General features: G+C 37.0%; 1 protein-coding gene across 2 annotated transcripts in view; it reads left to right on the top strand.

Moving 5' to 3' along the window:
• Positions 1-564: 564 nt before the first annotated feature.
• WDR11 (WD repeat domain 11) overlaps positions 565-27,146 on the top strand; it is a 48,536-nt gene continuing 21,954 nt past the window's right edge. The window contains exons 1-12 of one of the 2 annotated variants that reach the window (XM_087932639.1): positions 565-811; positions 2,653-2,764; positions 3,312-3,465; positions 11,677-11,850; positions 12,905-13,091; positions 14,702-14,867; positions 19,752-19,869; positions 20,401-20,596; positions 22,221-22,324; positions 22,943-22,960; positions 23,791-23,961; positions 25,324-25,408. In XM_087932639.1, coding sequence (XP_087788765.1) covers positions 726-811; positions 2,653-2,764; positions 3,312-3,465; positions 11,677-11,850; positions 12,905-13,091; positions 14,702-14,867; positions 19,752-19,869; positions 20,401-20,596; positions 22,221-22,324; positions 22,943-22,960; positions 23,791-23,961; positions 25,324-25,408 — 1,571 coding nt within the window. In that variant the 5' untranslated portion in view covers positions 565-725. The remainder of the gene's footprint in view (positions 812-2,652; positions 2,765-3,311; positions 3,466-11,676; positions 11,851-12,904; positions 13,092-14,701; positions 14,868-19,751; positions 19,870-20,400; positions 20,597-22,220; positions 22,325-22,942; positions 22,961-23,790; positions 23,962-25,323; positions 25,409-27,146) is intronic. The other variant, XM_087932640.1, reaches the window with a different exon arrangement.

The following is a 27,146-nucleotide window of genomic DNA, read 5'->3' as shown; positions in this document are numbered from 1 at the left end:
TCCATTCCACCAGACAAAGAACTTTCAATTGGTGATTAGTAAACTCTTTTTTGGAAAATAAATGATTTTCAGATAAAAGTAGTATTTCTCTTTTGGGAGAAAAAAAGATGAAAGTCAATAAATGCATCTTTTTATATATACTTGTTGAAAACAGTTTGTGTTTATTAGATTGGATTAATAAAATAGTTAACAAATCCACTGCTTTTCTCTCAGGTAAAGAATTAACAAGACAGTTCTATGTAATTAATTTCAAAATATATTCACTGGGATTTATTCTAATTTGTGATGATATGATTTTAACCTGAGTTTGCCTCAATGGATTCTCCCAATATAGAGGCAATAATAATATTAATTGTACAGGTATTGCAAATCATGTATTCCTTTTTTTCCTCCCTTGAATAACGGAAAGCAAGGTTTATCCTAAGACTGCGCAAGGACAATCCATCAACAGAAACAAGAGACACAAACTGAAGGCTTGGGAAAAGCTCTTTTACTGAGCATGCGTAAAAGAATCGATTCAGGCGCCCGGCCTGCCTCTCGCTGGTTTCGTTTTGTTTGGTTTCGTTTTTGTGAGCGCCGGTGGAACCAAACTTCTTGAGCGAGAGGGGCAAGTCGGACCAGTTAGGGACAAGGATTAGTGGCGCCCCAACCGAGAAGAGTGTATTTCCTGGATTTCAGCCGTCGGCCGTTTTAGCTCACTCGTCCTTTTGTTTTTTTCCTCGGTCATGCAGCCTTACATGGTAAACATCAAACTTTCGGCTCGGACCCTCACTGGGGCCCTTAACCCTCAGAATAGAGGAGCGGCAGACTGGTAAGTAGAAAAAAAATAGTGGACGTCGGGAGAATGGACGGTAATTTTAGGGTATGCATGCTGATGAACTGGGAGCGGAACTGGGTAGATTAATTTTTGAAGAGTTAAGGAGCAGATTATGAATTCTTATCATCATCATCATCAAAGAAGTCCCATAAAGCTTAGTGGGATGCACTTCCAAAGATCTATCTCCCTGCATTTAGGAATTATTGCACCTGTAATATAGGGGAGACGTGACCTTTGGAAACGTGACCAGAATGTCTATGGAGATTCTCAGTTATCGAGGTCATGGTTGTCACAAAGATGCTTTTTCAAGAGGCAACTAGATGTTCTGGTTGTCTGCACGGAGTGCAAATCCTTCCCTTCCCCACCATCCAGTCAGAGCTGAAGAAGCTTCCTGGATGAGAAGTAAAACGTCTTCAAAGAAAAACCAGAACGTCCAGTTGAAAAAGCAGCCTTGGGTTGAGTATTACGGTTATTGAAAGAGACGCAAGAAGAAAGCCACCTGAATGATTTCATAAGCCTATTTTGAAGTGAGACATGCTACACAGCACAAATGTCTGATATGAAGAGACAGTGGACAGACATGGACATTAGTGCTGTTAGAAGCTTTCCATGTGTAGCAAAAGAAAAAGAAAAAGCATCCTATGCCTTAAGTTGAAGTGAAAACAGAGAAATGTGCAATGGCAGCTGAGAGCTAGATCAAAATCTAGGGGAGGAGAATATTGGCCTTCACCAAAAGTTTTGCTATTTGCAGTGTTATATAGTTCCTTTCTGGTGGGGAAGGGAGAGACATTGTGAAGATTTCATTTTAATTTAGAATATTTATATTGCAGTCTATTAACGTGAGGTGGGCTTAAAATTCTTGGTAAAAACTAGTGTGTAAATGTATTTGATAATGATAATGCATGGTAATTACTTATTTATTTCTTATTTATTACTTATTTCCAATATTATATATTATCCCAAACCCAGACGTTGGGTACTGCATATCAACAAGAGATTAAAAACAAAAGAAGAATTAAAAACTATCTCAATTCAAAACAACTACATTGTTATTATATAGGTTCATTCCTAATATTGTTGAACAAATACACTGCTTTATTTATATATACACATATGTATATTTATAGTAATTTTCTTTAGTTTGCTTCACATCTAAGCCTGGTTAAATTCTGCTCCAGAATGTAAGATACCTTAAAAATGCCTTTATAAGAAAAACAGTATCCTTAAGTTTGTAAGTCCTGCAATTAAAAGTGAAAGAGGGAAGAAGACTTTGGATAGGATATTGCAAGAACTGGTTTGGGGACTCTAAAATAGTTGGGATTATTTTTGATGACACCAGTTATGAAATTTTGCAAAAATTGGTAACCATTGGTTAAAGTAATGGTAACCATTGGTTAAAGTACAGTATAGTGAAACATACATAGTAAGATGATGGAGAAATAAAAGATTTTGTTCAATTACTATGAAGCAAATGGCACAAGAATGAGAAGAATGTTGATGAATAAGAACTATAGCTTATATACTTTTCCAGTTATTTTACCAGGATGTTTTCTGAGTCTGGAAAAGATGTATTTGAATCACATTAAGAGTTATGCAAGAACTCAATACAATACAATATTCTTTATTGGCCAAGTGTGATTGGATACACAAGCAATTTATCTCCGGTGCATACACTGTCAGTGTAAATGCAAATGATTAATGATTCAACATTTTAATAACAAACAAGTTGATTTTTTTATTTGTCTTCTCTGCCATTTCAGCAACATAGATTTCTATGAAGATTCAGCAGAATGATTTTTTGTGTGTATTTAATATTACAATTACTATTTATGTAGGGGCTGGCAAGGATTGATTGCATATGGATGCCATTCTCTCATTCTGGTGATCGACTCCAAAACAGCTCAGACCTTACAGGTTTTGGAAAAGCACAAGGCTGCTGTGGTCAAGGTACATTGAAAAGAATCATTAGAATGCTGGAAAAAAAGGTTCTTATACCAGCATAATTAGCTAAGATTTTTCATAAAAATGATTTATGATGTTTTAACCCCATTTGCCTTTTATTATTTAACAAGTGTCCTTTCATAAATTGTATTTTGCAGTCTGATTTCTTTAGAGGAATATTCTTGATTCTAGTCAGCCATTCTATTGAAACTTGATACCTTATTTCCACTGTTCAGATTTCTCTTTTCCAATATATAAACATTATGTAGTTCTACAATATACCTAAATTTCTGTGGATTATTTGGCAAAGAGAAAGTTATACAAAAATTTATTAAAATTTCAATTTTAGCAGGCATAGATTTTTTGAGTGGAGGACTAATATAGATATTTGGACTGATATTTTATTTTTCAATTTATTATATTTTCTGCATTAAAAATTATAAATACCATAAATCAGTCTGTTTCAATTTGTAATGAACTTCACTATCTGAGATCCAATAACAAATGCTTTTAAGTGTTTTAAATGACTACTACTTTACTTACCTGTCTTAAGGTTAAATGGGCTAAAGAAAACTACCATCACAATATTGGATCACCTTATGCTTTGCGTTTGGCTACTGCTGATGCCAGTGGAAAGATAATTGTTTGGGATGTAGCTACAGGAACTGCTCGCTGTGAGATCCAAGAGCATACGAAACCAATTCAAGGTAAGAAAATTTCCATATTACATCATGTTCCAATAATGAATAATTATACTAGTTAGAAAAATATAATGTTAAATAGTTGATGTTTAAACTGTCATTTTTCTACCACACTGCTTCGAGAGTCCAGCATTGGGATATGACTCCACTCTCTGATGTCATAGAGCTGAGTCTGCCACTATAAAAAGCCAGCCTCTGCTGAGAGGCCCAGCTTTTTGACTCAGCTCTTTTGACATTAAAAGCTATTGTCTCTGGAGCTAAAAGATAGCGATCTTCTTCTTAGCTACAAAAAAACGGGAAAAGCAAACAAGATAACATCAGCGCAGCTCCCAGGGACCCGGTAGAGCTGCGCTCGCAGAGAGAGTAAGGACTCTGTCTCCTGAGCTGGTTAGTTGTCCCAGCATAGCGGTTACCATTTACAGGATACTACAAGGCTTGCCGCTTGCTATTCTTTGACACGCGGCTCACATACAAGCCTGGAGACCAACCATGTGGGTATTCTGCGGCGTGCATCTCCCGGAGCACAATTTGGGCTTCAGGTAGGAGGAGGAATTGATGGGCCTCCCACACGGTCCCTCAGCGAGCTAGGCCTATCATGCCTCCCAGCTGACATTTTGGAAGCAGAGAGGGGCAAATTCCCAACAGGAAGGCAGTCTAAGACCTGCAACTCAAGATCCAGGCCTACAACTGTCTTTCCTCAAAAGTCTCCTACCTCATGGCTGGCAGCCATTTTAGGATCAAGTTCTTTCGGGTGCCATTTTGATTGGGCCTCAAAGCAGTGATCCCTTCTGTCTGGCCTCCATCTCAGAAGACACCCTGTGGAGGAACTGACAGCAACTCTGGTATTGTTAATTGAGAAATGGAGAACGATTGGGCCCAGCCAGAACCATCAGGCTAGCAGGTTATCCAAGGCCCAGAAGTGTCAAGAAGGCCTCTCAAGAGAAAGCATTCAAGATGCTTTCCTTTCAGCCAATAGGGAAGCAGCAGCAAAGATCAGGGCCAAGAAAACTTCAAAGTCAGAACTCAGAGCTGAAAAGCGGAGACATGCACTGGAAAAACACTTTGCCAAAAATTTCCACCAGTTAAAGGAATAGAGCCTTTCACAGTCAGGAGACTCTCAACCTGTACTGATCAGGCCCCAGGAACTGTAGGGTCAGAAGGTAGTTTAGCAAGCCACTTTCAGGCATGGTCCCCTGAGAGGCATGATGAGGCCTCCATTCCCCAAGTCTTTAGCAGGACTGGGCCTAGCTTCAGGCCTGCAAATTGGGATACTGGAATTTACAACCCTCAGGGTTTTTTGCCCCAAGGGGGATATAAGCCCAGAGTGGAAGCTTCCTTTACTGTGGCAGGGCTTCGACCTATAGTTTCCCCTCAAGACAATAGGTTTCAAGATATACAATCTATGGTCTCTGTGGCAGTCAGACAGGGCATCATTGAGGGGTTCCAGCATCTCTGATCAGCAAGCCCTCCCCCCAGTATCCTTCCTACCTTCTACTAGGGAAACCACCTTCTTCAGAGGGTAACTTCCAAACCCCTGGATTTCATGTATCTCCCATCTCCCTAACTGGGAGGACAGGAAGAGAGAGGCTCCTCATACCCCTCAGAGCACAGCAGATGTTCTGGGTCAGAGGAGAAGGAAGGGGAATTCAAGGACCCCTATCTTTCGAAGAAGAAAGTAGAGTGGAGCAGCCCACAACAGAGGCTGTCTTCAGACCTTCTTTATTTAGGCCCCTTCTTCAAAAGGCTTTAGTTATTGTGCAACTAAGCCTGGAGGAGGTGGCATCTGAACCCCAGTGGACCTCACTGCCCAAGGGAACTCTTTATTCTCCAAGCCCATAGTGCAAATGAGGTGTTCCCCTCGCCACTCTTATTTTTGGATTTGGTGAGGGATCAATGCACTGCTCCCTTGTCAGGGCCCTGCTCCTCATCGCAAGACAAAAGATTCTTCAAAGTGGGACCCTCTCTGGCCAATGCCCTAGCAGTGCCAACTGTTGATCCCCCAGTGGTAGCCAGCTTTGCTTCTTCTGGAACTCCCTTGGAACCAGAAGTTGTCTTGAGGCCTGAGGACAAAAAATCAGAGCAAACTCTGAAACACATGCACCAGTCTGCAGCCTGGGCGGTGAAAGCCTCCACCAAGGCCTCATTCTTTAGGAGGTCAGCCATGTGTTGGTTACATCAACTTCAAGACCAGCTACCCAGCACTGACATCAGGGCCCACCAAGACCTCAACAAAATAATTGCTGCTGCTGAATTCACAGTCGACACTATGCTAAGCTCTGCTAGATTCGCATCAAAGGTGATGGCTTCCTCTGTGTCTGCAAGGTGCCTCCTCTGGATGTGCAACTCGCAGACTGACTTCCATTGCAAGTGGAAGTTGGCTGCTGCCTCATGATCCGGGAGAACTTTTTTGGAACTGCCTTGGAATCGTACCTGGTGGACAAAAGAAAGGTGCTGTTGTCAACCAGCAAAAGGTCGAAATTCTGGCAGACACCATACTCCGGGGCCCCCTCCTTCCATCAAGACTCCAACCCACATTTCCATTGCACCCAGAAAACATTCCCACCTCGCCAGGAACAACACCCGGACTGTGTGGCCAGACCACAGTTCTCTGATAAGCAGCCCTTTTGAGGGGCAGGAGGTCTTTCATTCAGATGCTCTAAGTAACTGCATCCACTCCGGAGGTTGCCTGACCTTTTTTGCATCCAGATGGGAGGAATCAACAATGGACACCTGGATTGTCAGGATGGTGTCATCTGGCCTTCACCTTGAGTTTCCCCTCCTCTGACGTTTTGTGTTTGCTGTCCCATCTCTCAGGACTGATCCAAATGGGCCCTCATGGAATCGGCCATCCAACACCTGGTGGACATCAGAGCCATAGAGATGATCCCTAAGGATGAGCGGAGGTTGGATTTCTACTCCCGCCTCTTTGTTATCTTAAAGGTCTCGGGAGAGTGGAAAGCAATCTTCAATCACAGATTCATTCCCTACAGGCACTTGAAGATGGAGACGCTACACTCTAGTCTTCAGAGTGTCCGAGAGGGCAATCTCCTCTCTTCCATAGATCTCACAGAGACTTACCTCCATATTCCAATCTGGCCCCCTCATCACCAGTTCCTCCGCTTCTGTTATGGCAGTAAGCACTTTCAATACCTGTGTAAGGCATCCAGAAAGTATCCATGATATCAATCACTCTGAGACATTTTCTCTCCAATTGATTTATTTAGAAACAGACATGGTATGTCTAAAGCAATTTCCCAAAGTGAAAATTTTTTGCATGTTACACAGAATCCACCTTCTCTCCTCCCTTCTCTCCTTCTACTTCTACACTTCATAAATCATGAGAACCAATTAACTGCAACTGTGAGGTCTGTGAGGACTGATCTTTGTGTTTTCCAAGACAACAGGGTGGTGTTGCATTTGGACCCTTCCTTTGTGCCAAAAATTAATTCTTGGCTCCATAGGGCTCAATAAATTGTACTACCTGACTTTTGTCCCAAGCCCCAACATGTCTTGGAACATAAGTAGCACACATAGGGTGTGAAAAGGGTGCTCCAGATTTATTTAAAACGCACAACACCTTTTCACAAAACTGAGGCAATGTTTGTGTCTTTTCAACCTGTCTCTTTGGGGTCTAAGGCCTCTTCCCTCATGATAGCAGGTGGATTAGGGCGGTCATTTTGACCTCCTATGAGATCTTGGGCCTGCCAACTCCCAAGAAACTGATAGCACACTCTATTTGGAGTGCAGTGATTTTGGCGGCTTGGGCGACCCAGGCACCTATCGAGATTTGTAAGGTGGCTACCTGGACTTCGCCTTGTCCATTTATCCGGCGCTATCGACTGGATTCCTTTGCATGCAAAAGCAGCATTCGGACGAAGGGTACTACAGAGGGTGCTTCCAGTGTCAGATTGATTGGACCAAGCAGAGGTTCTCCCTGGGACATACAGACTTTGGTATGTCCCAATGTTGGACTCTTGAAGCAGTGTGGTAGAGAAGGGGCGTTGGTAGACTTACCAGCGAACACCCTTTTTAGACACACTTCAAGAGAGTCCAGCCCCTCCCTGTGACCGTCTGGTCGCTCTTCGGTGGGGGTAGGTTATTCTCAATGTGTTTGTGTTTTATTCCAGAGACAATCTAAATCTGTCAAGGTTCTTCGCCAGAAAAGCTGGGGCTGTCAGCAGAGGCTTGCTTTTTATAGTGGCAGACTCAGCTCTATGACATCAGATGGTGGAGTCATATCCCAATGCTGGACTCTCTTACAGCGTGTCTAGAAAGGGCGTTCACTGGTAAGTCTACCAATGCCCCTTTCATCAAAAATGTTACTTATGCAAATTCTTTCTAGTGTAGGAGATATACTTGGTCTAAGGCTCCTGGTTTTTTTGTTCTAGAAACTTTAAAAAAACATTAAAACAACTCACATATCACACTTTTTATGGTTTTATTTCATATTGTAAAAGGTTTTTAAAACTTTATGTAAAATATACTTGGAAAATAATTATCTTCACAGCGAGTAGTATGTTATTCAAGTTGCAATCTTGAACACTCTTATCTGGAAGTAATACCTGCTAAAATAAACTTCTGAAATTATACTTGTATAAATTATACTTGTAACTTCTGAAATTATACTTGTATAATTTATAACTTTCAAATTATTAAACCTACTGAAAATGTATGTAGACATAAATGCTATTTTTAAAGAAGAAAATATTATGCTTGCATTATAACTAGGTTATGATCAAGGTTATGAATGTACCTTAAACTGGGGCTTCGACAACATTTGCTCTAAAATACACACAGCCATTTCCATCCCTTTTGGGGGGGGTGCTTCTTATAGACCAAAAAATATGGTAGATGGTAAGTAATGTCACATATTTTGGGCAACCTAAACATGTTACTGTTTCCATAAGGCTGCTTAGTGTTTAGATAACAGTGAATTACCTGAGTACTAAGGTGATTATTTTATGCTATAAATCAGTAATAGTGGGTGGACACTGACATCAATAACTCACACATGTTCCATACATTCTGAGATTCATTTATTGGATTAGCATACCTTAAAGCATTGCTTAGACCAGGGGTCGCCAACCTTTTGGATCGCAGGGGCCACCAAACTCATAATTTTAAATCCCGGGGATCACTAATATGAATTTTGACTGACGGTGGCTTGCTGATGTTGGTGGGAGAGAGAGGAAGAGACAGAGAGAGAGAACCTCTCCCTCTGTCTCTGTCTCATACACACACACACAAACACACAAACACACAGAGGCAGGGGTGGGATTTAAATTTCTTAACAACCGGTTCTTGGGCGTGACCTAATTTGTGGGTGTGGCTCAGTGGTCATGTGACTGGCTGGGCATGGGTTATATGTAAATATTATAAATATTTATGTAAATATTGAATTGTTTTATTTAAAAAAGAGCAACTTTTACCCAAAATCAGGCAAAGCAGGCAGGCAGATTGAGTTGCCCACAACATCACAGATTCACTTAGAGATCTGTGTTTCTGTCATCTGGTATCTGAGTCTGTACTGAATAATAGAACCTTCAGTCCTAAAGGAGGTTTGGCTCTGCTTAAAAGCAGAGCCAAAGATCTAAAGATTAGATAGAAAGCAAGAAATCCAATGGTTTCCTGCTTTCTAGCTAATCTAAATTTCCCGGCATAACAGAACAGCTGATGGTCTGATGGAAAAGAAAAGGAAAAATAGTAACTTAGCAGGCAAGTTTGCCAGGTAAGGAGTGAGTGGGCGGGGAGGGTTCCTGCGGGCCATGTGGGTGAGGCAGACTTTTGTCCCTGTGCAGCCTGAATTAATTGCTTTGGGGGGGTACTCTGGCGGTGACATTTCTCTGTGGACAACCAAAATTTTCTTGCGGACCCCCAGTGGGCAGTGGCCCACTGGTTGGCGACCACTGGCTTAGATAATTCAAATCTTGAAAGGATGGGAACTGGAGCTGATGAGAGAAATTGTAAATAAAAAAACATCAGCATGGTTTAGTGATTAAGGTCCTGGGCTAGAAATAATGAGACTCATGTTTTACTGTCAGACCTGAAAACTCATTGGCTAACTCCCCCCCCCCACCCCCCCAGTTTAATGTACCTCACATGGCTATAATATGAGTGGAAATTGGAAGACCAAATACTATGTATGCCATTGAATCCTGAATAAATGGTGGAATATAAATTAAAATGTATGCATGCTTACAATTTTGGTAACCTCTACATTTAATGATGATTTCATATGCTGGATTACCTCTTGTTTGTGCTATTCTGAAAAGATATGAGGTATGAGATAAGATTCAAGTAATCTGAAATGTAATTGGTATTTTTAAAACATGACTTCATTTTAAAATTACATTTGTTATTCCCAAATGCAGATTCTGCCATTTCATTATTGAATTAGTAAGATTAATTATTGAAAACAATGATTAGATGGAACTCTAGTCTAGCAACAGAACGTATGGAAAATACCTACATTTTTGTATCTAACACTTCTCATAAAGATGCCAAAGCATCATTGTCTAGCATCCAAGTAAAATTATGGAATGAGTTCTGGGCTAATTCTTCCTTCTCACTCTGGAATAGAATAAAGATATTTATTTTCAGCCAGATCTTTTGAACTGAATTATTACAGTACTAATAATCATCACTTTTGATGTTTTTATCAACTGATTAACAACTACTAAATTTATATGTCTTTAGATAAAATATGATATATTCAAATTCTCTTTTAAAGTAGAGATTGAGAGCAACCTGAATAAAAAATAATTGGATTGTACGTTATTTTCTTTAAACAATGTTGTACATTTTCAAAGTTAATGCCCTCTAATATTTGTCAGCTCTCTTGTGACAGTTTTTTCTTATTGCAAACTGTGCATCTCCTGCTGTTTTCAGTGCTATCCCCATTCCTCATTAGCTTCACAGTTATAAATGTGTTTTATTCCTGAAGTAAAATTCACAGCATCTGGGTGAAATGAAATTTTCAAGATGAGCTTCATGAATAATGGATCATTTGTTTGCTAAGAAACTTTTAATGGCCTAAAATGACCTAACTATTTTTTCCTTTAATGACATTGCATAAGATGCTGTAATTGCATTTTGAAATTGATCTTGATTTCTCCCTGTGATAAAATGGAAATGAGATGGTTACAATTCATAACTTAAATATAAAATACTCAGAAATTGGGTGACACGTTTTTAAACTTGGGTTCATTATAGTTTCTCTCTCTCTCTCTCTCTCTCTCTCTCTCTCTCTCTCACACACACACACACACACACACACACACACTGCATTTAATGACATATCAAAGTGATTCTCCAATTATCTACAGTTTGATGAAGACAGATTTTAAAAAATTCAGGCAAAAGTTGAAAACTACATCTGACAGAGAATAAAAAATGAATTACCGAAACGATGGGAAAAACTATCCTAATGAAAATGAAGAATGCAAAAACCTTTAAAGAGTTGTGAGTTGTGAACTCACCAACACACAGAGAAGCAAAATGGAAGTATCTGGTACATAGGAAATGGAATCCAATTTATTACTCAATTTATTCAGTTTGGTCCAATTTTCCGATTCAGTTCATAATGTAATTTTGTCTTCTAAAATATTAGCCAGACTCCCTACTTTGCTATCATCTGCAAAATTGATATGTGTTCCTTCTACTCCTTTCCCAATAAAGATATCGGATAATAGTTACCCAAAGACAGAACTCCCAAGGGATCTTACTTCATACAGAACATTTTTATATTGTTTCTTGGAATATTTGGCAATATCCTTGTGCTATATGTATTATCAAGGTGTATGGACAAAATGTTGTAGACCTCTGCAAATTTTGGAACAGGAAAGCTGGATTGGTGTCTTTGGGCCAGTCATTTTCTCTCAGCCTTATTCACCTCACAGGGTTGTTGCTGTGGGGAAACCAGGAGAAAGAATAGGTATTTTGGCTGCCTTGAGGTATTTATAAAAATATTAAAGTTGTGATTAGCATTAGATCCTCCCATGCTAGATAACATATTGCTAGCAAGGATCTCCAGCATTTTCGGCATCTTGGCCAAATACTTCAGTATCTTCCCATGTGATGTTTAGAGCCTTTAAGTCTTCTATGAATGTATTTTGCCAATTTACTGTGTGGGCTTTTTCTTGGTTGGAGATAAAATAAATAAAATTCATTGATATTATTTACTTAATGACTGATAAGTCTTGCCTTCCTTTTTGGCAGACATGCAATGGTTATGGAATCAGGATGCATCTCGAGATTTGCTCCTTGCTGTTCATCCTCCCAATTACATTGTGTTATGGAATGCTGATACTGGCACCAAATTATGGAAGAAAAGTTACGCAGAAAACATTCTTTCTTTTTCATTTGATCCTTTTGATCCTTCAAATTTAACATGTAAGTATGATATCAGAGAACTAGTGGTCTTCTAATCCATAAGTATGACTATTGCTACTAAACAGATTTGCCCCTGAAAATAATTGTCAGTTGCATAGAATTTAAAAATAATTAGGCCGAAAGCAATAATAAAATGATTTAATGAATCTGATACGACATTTTTAGAAATAGCTTGGAAACTAATTGTGATTTGAGGGTTGCTACTTTAAAACATGTTAAGTAAATGCTAGCACTCTAATTATTTCAATTCGTTTGATAAAATGTTGTTAAACATTTAACAACATTAAATGATTCTAAAGCACACAAATAAATTATAAGAACAAGAGCAATTTGAATTTGCAATGCTCTATCAAAACAAATGCATATAATGCTATGCTGGTTTGTAACTTGACATCAGAACATGACCAATGTAAAGAAGTTTCCAAACTGCTCAGATAGTACATATTTACACCTGTGGTTGGGTATTTTGTACAGTTGTGTTATTTTATAATGCAAAGTGTTATTTATTTATTTGATTCATACCTTTCTGCTTTGGAAAGTACTCAAAGTTGCTATTTAAAAAACAATAGAATATAAAAATATAAATGACAAAATAAATACAGAAGAATCTCTATTTAGTATGTTTACTCAGTACTCCACATGAACCCACTAGTACTCAGTTCCAAGTATGTAGTGTACTTATAATAAGTATATTGCAAGTTATGCATTTAAGAATACCTGAAGGTTTTAAGAAGATAATGGTTTGTTTACACTGCTTAACTTTATAACAAATACAATGTACTGGAAAGAAAATTTCTTGGTACTCATACACTAAATAAAAACCAGATAAATTTAACAATTGAGGCTGTTTGGCCCATAATCAATGAAAACAAAACAGTCCTCTGGGTGGTGTTTGTTTTTTGTTTTTTGCCAAGAATGATCCTTTTAGCTGTCTGCCATCTATGTCAGCATTGCATGAAATCATTTTAATTTGATCTCTAATAGTATAGTAACCATGAAATTATATGATTTAACTACTTTGTGTATTTACTACTATTATCTTCTCTTCACACAGTACTTACAAGTGAGGGAATAGTCTTTGTTTCAGACTTCTCTCCTTCTAAAGCTCCTATCAGTTCAGGAAAAAAAGTGTACATTTCTAGTCCTCATTCTAGTCCTGTTTATAATAAGTTGGTATCTGCCACAGGAGCTAAAAAAGCTCTGGATAAAGTAAAAATTCTCATCACTAATGAAAAACCAAGGTATGTATTAACTATGATTTATCCTAATGTTCTCAAGAATTATTCTGTTAAATCTGTGTTACATGATAATCATCCCTTAACAGTTATAAACTTGATCATTGCATTTTCCCCTGGCAAACAGTGAATACTGTATATAGTTTATTTCTTTCTCATTCCAAATAGTTTTCTTCAAATACTTAAACAAATGTATTAGTTTCTATTGTAATGTGTTCTTAACAAGCAAACATTAATGCCGAAGTAGAATAAATACTTACAATGTTCCTTCATTTTTCAATAGCTTTTATGGAAACTTCAACTTACTTTCTTATCTTTATTTAAATTCTAGGGATTATGATGTACAGAATTGTCAAAAATGAAACTAGGATTATCAGTGCATTCTTTGTAGCTTAATAAATGGTACAGACATTTTTTTGTGGTATTTTAAAATTTAAACTCTTAAGCTTTTAGTAGTTCTCTTAGTCTGTGTCTTCCAGTTGATTTACCAAATCAATTTGGGATTGGTCAAGGTGGAGAAAAATTATGTACTGCTGGAAAGCATTGGGAAATAAGGGAGTTGTACCTTTCCAACTTCTAATTCACTAATGCAAGGCAATCAATCAAAATAGGGATTACTTCGATAAAATCTGCAACCCTATATTAGTCCATATTTACTATCATATTAATTTATATGTGTATTTTACCTGGACTTATATAAAATGAATATCACTAGCCAGCAGTCAAAACATCAAACAATAGATTCATTTTGGCCTAGTCAGAACTCATGAACAAAGTGGAATATAAATTTCCTTTCATCAGTTCAGAAATGAAAGTTACAATGCTGCAGTATATGTTCGTTACTTGCTTTATCAATTAGCAAAATGGAACTGTGCACTTTGATATAGCCCAAGGACTAATCAATCTATACACACACACACACACATATACACATGCACACAAAAGGCAAGAATAAAAAACAGTCATGGTAGCTGTCTGCAATGCAATTTTACATACATGTACAATTAAATATTTATTTTTATGGTTTTATTTATTAAATTTTTATGCCACTCATGACCCCTACAAAGCGACTCCTAGGCGGCTTACAAATTATCAAAACAAGTGAAAAATAATTAAAAGATTAAAACAAACCAATATTGAAATATTACTAAAAACTGCTAATACAATGCCAAAAGAGCCAAAAGACTCAAGAAGATGGGGATGAGATCTTCTACCCCATCAGCTACCTCTACCAGTGAGCAATATCTTTAGACTCCAGGCTAACTGCCAAAGCCCGGTTTTGATACTTTTCCAGAAGGCCAAAAGGGAGGAGACAGTTCTCACCTCTGGTAGAGGAAAGTTCCATTGGGATGGGGCCACAACAGAAAAGGCTCTTTTCCTTGATCCCGCCTGCTTCAAAACCTTAGCAGACAAGATCTACAGCAGGCCTCTTCTGCTGGCACAAGTGGGGTAGGCTTGTCCTATGGGGGAGAGGCGGCTCGTCAGATACCCGAAATGCATATGTAATTTGGTTAAGTTATGGATTTAATTTTAATTATTTGATTATTAATTGCTTGATAAAACATATCCCACTCTCAATGAAAAGCATTTAATAAGTGTATTTGTGGTCTGTTTAGTGCTGAATCAGTAACATTGAATGACTGCCTTCAGCTATCCTACCTACCTTCCAAGCGAAATTACATGTTATTACTGTACCCAAGAGAAATCTTGGTTCTGGATCTTGAAGTCAATCAGACAGTAGGTGTAATAGCAATTGAAAGAACAGGAGTGCCTTTTCTACAGGTAATAATATCACTTACTGTTAAGCATACCTTAGAAAAAAGTTTTAAATTTCATTTTCTTCTTTCTTTAACACGTAAAAATTCTAATTAAAAAGAAATCTAGTTTCATCAAACCTGGTGTTGGTTTGATAGATTAAGTGCAATCTAACTTCTTTTCAGAAAGCTTCTTCCAAAAACATATGTTACTTGCTTTGTATTTTCTGTGGAAAGCACATGCCTTTGAATCAGGCAACTGCCTGGAATCAATTTGCCTGCAAATTGAAATTCAAACCTTTATTGTCAATGCACAACATGTGTACAATGAGATTGGATGAGCCTCCCTGCAGTTTTTCTGGCAGAAGTGGTTTGTCATTGCTGCCTTCTTAGGACTGAGAGACAACGGCAAACCACTTAAGTCACACTGCTGGCTTTGTGCCTAAGGCATGACTATAACTCACATTCTCTTTCTATGTATATAGAAACCCAGTTTGGTTTTAAAATCCCAAAGCAATTTTAATTATGTTTTCTGCTTTAATTGTGCTGTGTTTCCTATAGTGAGTAAAAAGTTGGATATATTTTCACAGAGGTGAACTGAGTAAATCTACTGTATTGTATAATATAGAATTTTCTCACACTAAATATTATTATTGTTTAATTGAATGTATAATTTTACAGTGTGTTATTGTTAGCATTTTAAGTTGCAACTGATAGTTTAGAAAGAGGCTGTCTTGAAAAGAGGCTTGCACCTTGAAAAGCACTTATGGCCTTCATAAAATCCCCCACCCTCTCTGTGGTCACAAGATTGCACTTTTGGATGCTTAGTAATCAGTGTGCGCTTACGATCAGTTGCAAAGCTGTCTGCAATGATTTCATTGCCATTTGCAGCCTTCCCTTCTGGCTTGCTCAGAAAGTCAGTGTTGTAAGCTGCTTATCATATGCAGCTCTTTGAGTATGAAAGGGTTGCCTGCCAGGAAGGAATTGCAGCTGGGTGGGAATTTCAGCTTCATGTAGAATTGAGGTTGCCCTACCACTACAGGCAGCCCTTTGAAATCTGGAATGTTAGCCTCCTTTCTGCATCCCTCCTCCTCCACAGATGGAGTGAAATTCCTTGGAAGGGCTGCAGAAAAGGAGCTCAGATCCTGAAGATCTGACTTCCATTTCTGCAGCGCTCCAAAGGAACCACCTTCTTATACATAGAGGAGAAAGGCAACTCCCTCAAAGAACTGCAGAAATGGAGGTCAGATCCCAAAGATCTGAACTTCATTTCTGCAGCCTTTGAAGGAGTTGTCTGTGCACAGAAGGGAGACAAATTCAACTCCCTTTGGTATGGAGAAGGGAATTGCTCCAGTGGGCTGCAGGAACAGAGCTGGGAAGTTCAAGACAAGAGATCCATCTCTCTACTCTGCTGGAGGACTTCATCTCCTTTCCGGGCATGGAAGACAACTGCTCCAGCAGACTGGAGAAACAGAGATCAGATCCTGAAAACTCCAGCTCTGTTCCTACAATCTACTGCAGCAGTTCCCTTCTCCATATCGAAGGGATTGAATTCAATATCAGCAGGAATCCCCTTCACTGTGTCTGCTTAATGACCCAGCACATCTTTTAATGAATACAATCAAGAAGAATGGGATTGTGGTTGTTGAACAAAGCAATCATATAGGTATCTTGCTTAATGATCACTGCACTCTGTGTCTGAGATTCCAGTCCCGATTGTGTCTGTAAATCAAGGACTACCTGTAATTTTATATCATTCACATTAAAAGGATTTTCCTCCTTTGCCAACTCCTAAACTATGTATATTGTGGTTCTACTATTAAGGAAATAACCTGATAAAATGGTATTGTTTGATACCCTTTTATTTTAGCATTGATGATAAACTATGTAAAATAGAAATACACTGTTCTATTTTTAAATATATTTATAATTCACTGTTCATTCTTTATTTTCTTTTTTACAAATAACTTGTAAAAGTATTGCTCAGTGTGTGTGTGTGTGTGTGTGTGTGTGTGTGTGTGTGTGGTATTCAGCTTTGTTCAGGTATTTTTCCACATCATTATAGTTGTGCTTTTAAAGCTGTAGCAACGTTTCAGCAGAATCTCATCTGCCGTCATCAGGCTTCTGTATAGTGTTCATCAGTGAGTCAGACTTTCACAGCCGTTTCTGTTTTAAATTTGGTGCTGGCCTACTGCTGTGTTAGAATGTTTTTTTCTTCATCCTGATTGGTTGGCAGACTTAGTCTGTGTTTATTGGTCTTGGAGTTTGCTGTGTTCTGCTTGATCGGTGTTTCTAATATCTTCTGTCTGTTTTGTAGCTTTTTTTGTCTTGATTGACTGGCAACATTGTGTTTCCCGTATTGGAGGCTTTTAGTGCAGCTTGGCTTCAGTAAATGGATGGCTATCATTTATTAGGAAGCTAGGTTTCATCTGGGTGTCTGGTTGGGGTGTGTTGGAACTGGAGGTATCAGGGGGGATCTGTTTGTGCCCAGTGTTTGTCTGACTAGTGGTGTGGAGATTTTTGTTTGTGAGTGCAGGCTTCCAAATAATTGACAGTCTGGTGGAATCTTCTATTCATGCTTTCAGGTCTTTTTTCAATCTCTATGGCTTCTCTGATAATTCTGTAGCTGGGGTTTTCTATAGTGGCTAGGGTTTTGGTGCCATTGAAGTTGATGCTATGACCTGTGGCTTTCATGTATTGGACTAGTGAGGAAGTATATTCCAGCTTTTTTTACTGCATTTTTGTGTTCATCCAGGGAGGTACTTATTCTTCTATTCGTCTGTCCGATGTATGTGGCAGGTCATGATGCGCAGGGGACTTCATATATGCCTTGGTTTTCCAGGTCAATTTTATCTTTGGGGTTTCTTAGGATGGCTGCTATTTTTCTGTCTGTTTTGAAGGCAGTCTTGATGTGATGCCTGTGTAGTATCGTACTGATTTTGTCTGTAGTACCTTTTATGTAGGGCAGGACAGTTGTTCCATAGGTCTGTTCATCTTCTAGGTCTCCATTATGTCTCAGTCTGCTTTTGTGGATCAGGCCTGTGATATTGCTTTTGTGGAAGACACTGGCTGTCAATACTTTAGTGAGGGTGCATAGTTCAATCTTTATGTGTGTGTCTTGTCTGCCAGGTGTTTGGTTCTGGCAATTAGTGTTTTGGCCACAGAGTTTATCTGTGCTGGGTGGTGGTGGGATTGGGCATGGAGGTAGTGGTTGGTGTGTGTTTTCTTCTGGTATATGGTGTGTCCTAGTGTGCCGTCTGTTTTTTTGTAGATTAGTACATCGAGGAACGCTAGTTGTTTCAGTTTCCATGGTGAATTTGATTTTTGGGTGTGTGCTGTTTAGGTGTGTTAGGAAATTGTTTAGGTTTTCTTTTCCATGAGGCCAAATAACAAATGTGTCATCGATGTATCTTAGCCCCTTAGTTTGGGTTTGTGGGTGGCATTGGCTAGGGCTCTGGATTTGAATTCTTCCATGAACAGATTTGCAATGACAGGTGCTTGTATCTTTGTCCTTCTATATGAAATATGTGTTGGTTAAGCAGTGTTCTGCTAGTTCCATGGGGTGTTGTGTGGTTGGTATTTATTTTTGATGAATTCGAGAGTTTCTTTTATCGGGACTTGAATTAATAGTGAAACCACGTCGAAACTTACAAGCAGATCTTTTTGTTGCATGTGTAGATCTTAATCATTTCCAAGAGGTGGTATGAGTTTTGTACATATGAAGCTGCTGCTTCAGCATGGGACTGTAGCTGCTTTGCTAGGTATTTGGCTAGGTTTTGTAGTGGTGCTCCTCTGTAGTGCTGACTATGGGTCTGAGAGATATGCCTTCTTTGTGTATTTTTGGGAGACCGTATAGTTTGGGGCATCTGGAAGATTTTTCTCTTGGGATGGTCTTCTGTTGGATCTCTTTGCTCATGTTGCTGGTTATGATTTTCTTCCTGGTTATTTTTCCCAGATATGTGGTTGGGTCTGTGTTTATGGGTTTGTATGTGGAGTCATGGAGTAGGTCTGTCGATTTTATTTTGTAGTCTTTTCTATCCATTACTACTGTGGCATTACCTTTGTCTTCTGGAAGTATGATTATGCTGCTGCCGTTCCTTAGGGCTTGCAGGGCTTTTAGTTCCTCTTTGTGTAAGTTGACTCACAAAGCCTGACTCACAGACGAACACAATACAGAAGCCTGATGATGGCAGATGAGATTCTGCTGAAACATCGCTACAACTTTAAAAGCACAACTATAATGACGTGGGAAAATACCCGAACAAAGCTGAATACCATACATATAGATACCCGTGAAAACTTAAGAGAGAGATATAGATAGATAGATAGATAGATAGATAGATAGATAGATAGATAGATAGATATTGATCGATCTTTGGTTATTTGGGTTTTCTTCCGCATAAGATTGGAAGTATCTAGGCAACGTTTTGATGAAGTCTCATTCATCATCTTCAGGCTTGTGTCTTTGGCTCTGTGTTTCTCAGAGTGCTCTATTTGAGTACTCTATCTGATACATATGTATATGTATATGTATACATATATGTATATACCTATACCTATACATACATATATATATATATATATATATATATATATATATATATATATATATATACACATACATACATACATACATATATATATATATATATATATATATATATATATATATATATATATACACATACATATATATATATATATGGCTGGGCATTCATTAAACTGTAAAGTTAAGTTAGAAAGACTTTAAAGTGAAAATGGTGCACTAAAGGGAAGCTTTAGGGTAGCCTGGACTATTCAGTTTCAAGATGCAATGTGGAAACATTTCATACAACTATGACAATTCCTTCTCATTAATGTCCATTAAATTTACTTTCAGTTACTTTCAGTTACTTTTTATATCTTTGTCTAGGTAATTCCTTGTTGCCAGCGTGATGGATTGTTCTGCCTACATGAAAATGGCTGTATAACTCTGAGAGTTCGCAGATCTACCACTAATTTAAGTGCTGTACCAAATGAAGAGTCAGCAGGTAAGTCCCTTTCATATGCTTGCATCAGAAACTAGAAATTTCTGATTTTAACTGAAAGTTGTTTTCACTGTTTATTCAGATTACATGATTGTTTAGATTGCAGCTGAAATTAAAAATTAAACAATTAGTACAATTGTAGTGTGATGATATTTCATTATTTAATACAGCTGATAATCCAATATCATAAAGCTTTGTGTGAATACAGATATAGAAACAGATGGATTTGGACAGTGATCAAAGAGCACAGCCTATATATTCTGCAATAGTGTACATTGTATGTTCCTATACTTAAGTCTCTAGCAACCATTTACTGAGTCTTCTTTTATGTTCAGTTATTTTTCATAATGTAGTGCATGGTAAATTAACTTCCTCTGCTAGAAAATATCCAACCTCTGACATCAATATTACAAAATAGTTTGAGTTCATGTTACATTAATGTTATTGTGAAAAACAAAAGACTAACATGAATGTATTTACTTCTAAAAACTGATAACCACAAATGTCTGGTATCTTACATTTTAACATTTACAGATCCTAACCCCATTCAGGAACTCATCTATGACTTACGAAGTCAGTGTGATGCCATTAGGGTTACCAAGACTGTTCGCCCATTTAGTATGGTGAGCTGTCCAGTAAATGAAAATTCTGTAGCTCTTATAGTCAGTGATGGAAGAGTTATGATATGGGAGCTGAAGTCCACTATTTCAAGTCAAAGTATACGTACCAGGTAACTTGGTGTCATTTTTATCGCTCTGTATATGTGTATGTGGACCAAGGCGGTCATAAAATGGATCCTACTTGATAAAAAGTGTCCACGAAAGAGACCTAAAACAAGATGGATCTATGACATCAGCAAGTATTGCGGCCCAATTGGCAAAAGAAACCATTTGGGTTAGAAACATGCGGAAGAGGCCTTTATATTGCAGTGGATGGACAATGGCTAAAATGATCATGATAATGATGTTTTCTGGCATAAATATTCAAAATCATAGCCCATACACCTTCATAGAGCCAGAAAGTATGAAATTCAATACAAATGCAATCTTCAAAAAGTAATATGAACCGCAGCTAACAACCTCATGAAGATAATGTATAATAAAACTTGCACATGATTTATATGAACTCTAGCTATACCAAGGTTATAGTTCCATTGCTACTTGATGTTACTTGAATCCCTTTATACTTAAATACTTTATTCAATGGTCACCATTTTAACTGTTTCCCCTCCCACTTACCCAGATCAGAGCTTCTCAAACTTGTTTGTCTTTGTACTTCAACTTCAGGAAAATTCTTAATACTTGAAGCAGATTTTTTTGCTATATTAGGTTTTAGGTTGTGTCAGATGACAAACATTTGGAGCCAAAGTAATATAAGAAGCATTAAGAAAATCATATAAATAAAACCATTGGCAGCGTTTTGGACTTGGTTTGCTTCATGCTGAGAATATACATGATCTAATGAGTTGACAGCAACTTGATAGCATGCAATCAAGTCAATCAGTGCAAAGCTTGTAATCCCCAAAGTAGTTTGAATACCATCCAAATCTAATAAGATATTAATAAAGCAACATGTACATTTTGCCAAAGATTCTGTAATTTCTATTATTGTTGGCAGAAAATCAAGGCTACTTTATCCTGTTTACCAGTCCTCATATACAATTTCATTTGGGTTGTATTTGTTAGTTGTGCTAGAAGATAATTCAATGCATGCTGAAGTAAGGTTATAAGCTTATTTTAGATAACTAGTAATCAAAAGAAAGTGAATTGGTTTAGCATTAATAAGCTGGTAGCTTCTGCCATATCCTTGCAATATATTGTTTTAGCCAGCATATATTAAATTTTATGCATTAGAAAGGAATTAATGTGTTTTATGTATCTGCAAATTTATGGAGTAAATATATTAAATGGCAAATTTTTTATCAAATTTCACTAGTTTTTGTTTATCTCTTCAATATATTTCACTGTTGACACTGTTAGCAGTTGCTAAAACACTCACTGTTATTCCTAGCACATGTTGGAATAGATAATACCTGAAATATTATACATGAAATTTTGGTCAATGGATTAGGAAAGTATTATTCTTTAACAGTTCTTGAAAAGTAATTACTTTATCCCAGCCATGAATAATAGTAATAGAGATATTTTTATTGGATTTAAAAAAAAAATACATGCAATGAACTATTAGAGAAAAGATTAAATATATTATTTAAAACTTTCATTGTAACCAGTGAAAATCAAGGCTACTTCATCCTGTTTACCAGTCCTCATGTACAATTTCATTTGGGTTGTATTTGTTAGTTGTCCTAGAAGATAATTCAATGCATGCTGAAATTTTCTTATTGCTATTTTTAGCCATTCCAACATATCACCCTTGTATTCACCTATTTCATTCTGTGGAATTCCTGTTGGGACCTTGCAGAATAAGCTTCCAGATCTGTCACTGGATAATATGATAAGTAAGTATTTAAGTGTTTATCAACTTCTGGAAAAAAACAAATATGGAACTATGAATAAATAGCTGATACACATGCATATGTGTGAATACATTTAACTTTTCTCACAAATAAATATATTGAAACTATTCTTTAAAAATGCACAACTTTTTTCCTTAAAAGATGTGATTGTGAAGTATAATTGAATAATTTACTATGTAATGCATGAACTAATAGCCAAATTATTATTTTTAATTACTAATAGCTCATTTAAATAGGTTGATTTACTTTAGTCATTACCTCTTCTATACAAAGAAATAAACACCTGGGAAGCCCAAGGTATCAAGTTTTTAAAATATACAGTATAAAGAAACGTTTATTTCTATATACTGTGTAGTTTAAAAACTTGATACCTTGTGCTTCTCAGATGGAATATTTTAAATTATTATTAAGCAATCATAATTACAAAAACTTTTGTGGCACCTTTCATTGCAAAATCCTTTATGGATAAAGCCCACAAGGGCAAATGCAAGAAGTCTTGGGTCCCAATGATAGAAATACAGGATGGCACCCATATATAAATATTCATAATGATAAATCTACAAAAACTTGCTCACACTAAATATTTTCTTATATTTACAGAGTCAAGACTGTTGAAAGGTATTGCTTCTCTTGCAATTTCTAAGAATTTTTCTGTATTTTCTTCTCTCAATTATATTCAGGTCTCTTTCTCATCCTTTAATAACAAAGTGTTGGATCAAAGCAATAAAATAAAAAGATGTGAGAGAATTAATAGTTGGATATATTCAAGGTTAAATTGTCAGGAAATGAAACATGAATTATACTGTGTGGGTGATTTTGATTAAACATGTGCATTGTTAAATAGACGAATGCATAATTCTCACAGAAATTAATTCAGGTTGTTCTTAGATAATGCTAATATATAAAAGTAACCTTTCAGTTCAAGTGGATTCCTGCTTGTTGAATGCAGAAGCAATTACCTATTAAAACCAATACTGTAATAGAAATATTTTTTCTGTACATGTGTATGTATACACACACACACACACACACACACACACACACACCATATTTTCCTGAAGATAAGACTCTTAATTTTTGCTCCAAAAGACGTATTATAGCTTATTTACCAGTTAGGGGAAAATACGATATAAATGCATCCTGGCTGAGGATCTTAACTGTGCTTATTGTTGGGATAAGGCTTATATTACGAGCATTCAAAAAAATCATGCCATGGCTTATTTCAGTTTGGATTTTATTTTCAGGGAAACACAGTATGTATGTATGTATGTATGTATGTATGTATGTATGTATGTATGTATGTATATATGTATACATACACCCACACACATGTATACACATGCACACCCCCACACATTAATTGCATGTGTGCATGTGCGCATGCGCGCGCGCACACACGCACACACAATGCCAGAAACAACAACTTTGTTTTCTGTTCCATGATAAAGGTGCACTGTCTACCGAAGATCAAGCAAAAAGTTATTGTTTGCAAGAAGTGCATTTGAAGTTCATTTTAACAGGACTCCTTTCGGGACTTCCTTTGCCTCCATTTGCTATTCGCATGTGTCCACCTCTTACCACCAAAAATATTAAGCAATATCAGCCCCTGCTTGCTGTGGGTAAGTATTGCCTAAGCAATAAAGTTCAGTATATTGTTCAGTTTGACTATGAAATAATAGCTTTGTGTAATAAACTCAGTGCAGTTTTAGAAAATATTTCTATAGAAAATAGCATGTCACTAAACTGCTGTAAACCCACTTTCAAAATTTCATGAAAATGTAATATTACTTCCTTTTGATTTTAGGTTTTTCTGCCTCATATTTTAGAAATTGCAACTGCTAACGTATTTTTCAGACTGAAATAAATATGACCAATTATCTCTTTAATTTTTGCTATAAAACACTGCCTCAGAAAAACGTGCTTATGTTCGGATATATTTTCCTAAAAAAATATTATTCATTGCCCAATAAGAATTTTCTAGGTCACATATAAAAATACTTAAATACTATAGAATTGTTCCATAGATAATTTTTTATATAATTAAACAAATACTGAAATAGCCTATTAATATTCAAATGCCTAAGAAGAATTCTATAGACATTAAAAATACAGTATAACAGTTTATAAAGTAACATAATTTAAGAGAACTGTGAACATCTGACAGGAGAATATAGGGAAAATAGGAACCAAGAATATTGGATAATAAGAAAGAAGAGAAGTCTGGATAGTGGACATTGTAGTAACTGAACACACCAGAATAGAACTGGAGAAAATTACAAAATATAAATGCACCAAAATAGAAGTGTAATTACTTTCACACAAAAAAAGAAAAGATAATACCAATAGTAATAGGCACCTTGAGTGCAATTCCAAATCATATTGAACACCTCTTGAACTCTATAACATTGACAAAATCTCTATCAGTCAATTGCAAAAGGCAACTTTACTTGGAACAGCTTACATCCTGAGATGACACCCCTAACACCATCAAAGAACAACATCTGCCTATCCCAGGACCTTGGAAAGGACTCAATAGAGGGATAAAAATGCCAAATCCAGTCTAAACAACAGACTAGCTGCATGAAAGGATTTGATAGGTGGATAAAAATGCTAAATCTAAAATCTGTCTTACTGCGTGAAGAACCATAATAATTCAAACAATATCTGCCTGGCCCAGGTCCCTGGAAAGTTAGACAGTCTTTATCTTTGAATACTTTCCTGATCCTTGATCAAATAGAAATTAGGAGCGTTAAGGATATCTCTTTCCTCAGCAGCCATCTGGGTTTCTATATAGAGGATTTGCATCAACTTTGTAAACTGACATTGCTAATTTGCTATGGATAATAGCTTACATGTTCATTGTTGCTGTAGTGTAGAAGAATCAGGAAAATTAATTGAAAGACTCATGTTTATTCGCAAAGTTGGTTGTAAAACACTAATATAAATTGTTATTTTTATACATAAAAAATGATTCTTTGCAGGAACAAGCAATGGGTCAGTCTTGGTGTATAATCTTACTAGTGGATACCTATATAAAGAATTAAGCATTAATTCCTGTGAAGTCAAGTGAGTTACTTTTAATTGTTTTTGATCCTGGAAGGGGTTGGGAAATAAAATAAATACAAACATTTGACATTTTCTGAGATGATAGTCCATTGGTAAAATAATGTCACTTCCTTAAATAGAATCATAATTGATTCATTGTAAATATGGTTTTGTATAATAAACATTTGAATTGGTGACTACTATGCACATTGATTGAACCTGAACATAAAATTTGCCTTTTTTTAGTACATTGCAATATAGACAGACCTGCCTGGTTCAAATAAGATTCAAACCATTTATGAGAGGGAGATTTTTTTAAGTTGTACCTCATTAAAAAAAATCTCATTCCCAATACCTAGCCGAACTTGGGATCATGAATAGAGCATCATTCAGGAGTTAGGAGAAAAAAGATTGCTTAACATTTCCCTGTGTTTGTTTGCTTAAAATCATTCTGTCTTTCCTGTAGGAGAAAATAGAGTGCCTATTTTTTTTTTAATTAGATCTGGAGTATACATCAAACTGAGATGATAACTTTCTAATTCCATTTGGGGTTTCTGATATTCTTTATTTATGAAAGTTTTTAAAAGCATCAGATAGAATAATTAAATGACACAAACTTGTGTTCCAAAAAGCCTGTTTCATTCAAAATTATTTTCTCCATTAGATTTCTTTTTAAGATATTTCTGCTATTATGCCTTAGATTCATGATGGTGAATGTGTCGCACGTGTGCTGGAAGTGGCACGCAGAGCCATCTCTCCGGGCATGCCCAGCCGGTGCCCAGTGCTCTTCTGAGTTCCAGCACGTGCATGTGCACCAGCCAGTTAGTCTTCGTGCACGTGGGAAACCAAAAGAACAGCACCCTGGCCTACATGCGCGCGGCAGCCAGTTGGTCTTTGCACACACAGGAGTGCCAGAAACTAGAAGACCAAGGGGCCAGCGTGCATGTGTGTTCTGGTTTCCAGCCCTCCTGTGAGCACATGCCGGGGACCTGTTCTTCCAGTTTTTGGCACGCACGTGTGCGCTGTCCCATTTTGGCACTCAGTGCCTTAGATGGTAGCTGGTTTTAATTAGGAAAATGCAGTCTCACCATCTGTCAGATTATAAATCTTCAAAAATACCTGAACTAAGAAACAGTTTACATTCATAAGGGGCAGTATGATCTTGAATGTAATAATGCATCTCTGCCATCTTCAGAATTGGGTCAATGAAAGGAAAAAGAGAAGGAAAACCCAAGTTATTAACTTTATGAAGAAATCAGGCATTTTTCCTCTTTTTCCATTGGTTCCTTGCAAATTATGTAACCATAATAATAAACGTTACAACTTGAATAAGATTTGAATTTTTCCTTCCTGCTTTCCATCTTTCCTAATCCTTTCTTGATTTATGCATTAATTGTACTGTGCAAAATCTTACTGTATGTTTCTACTCTTAGAGGTTTTTCTGGCTGAAGACCAATGTCTGATAAACCAAGCAAAACTATTTGAATCACTTTTTTCCCCAGTGAATTGCTTATCTGATTTGGGAATCACCATAATGTTTCAGCTTTATGTTTTTTCTAAATATGACAATGATAAATATTACTTCAAACATCTGTTACCTGTGCAGAGATATTACAATTTGCTCCAATATTTTAAGTAGGTTTGAAAGCATTTCATATAATACATGACACTTATCTGTAGCACGTGCCAAACCAAATTAGAGGTTGTATTTAAGTACTAAGGATGACAAAAATGCAAAAAGTAGATGAAAAATTAATAT

Source organism: Pseudonaja textilis, chromosome 4 (assembly GCF_049901715.1).
Source record: "Pseudonaja textilis isolate UNSWEBS1 chromosome 4, rPseTex1.2, whole genome shotgun sequence".
Taxonomy (NCBI): Eukaryota; Metazoa; Chordata; class Lepidosauria; order Squamata; family Elapidae; genus Pseudonaja; species Pseudonaja textilis.
This window is presented reverse-complemented; position numbering and strand designations above follow the sequence as displayed.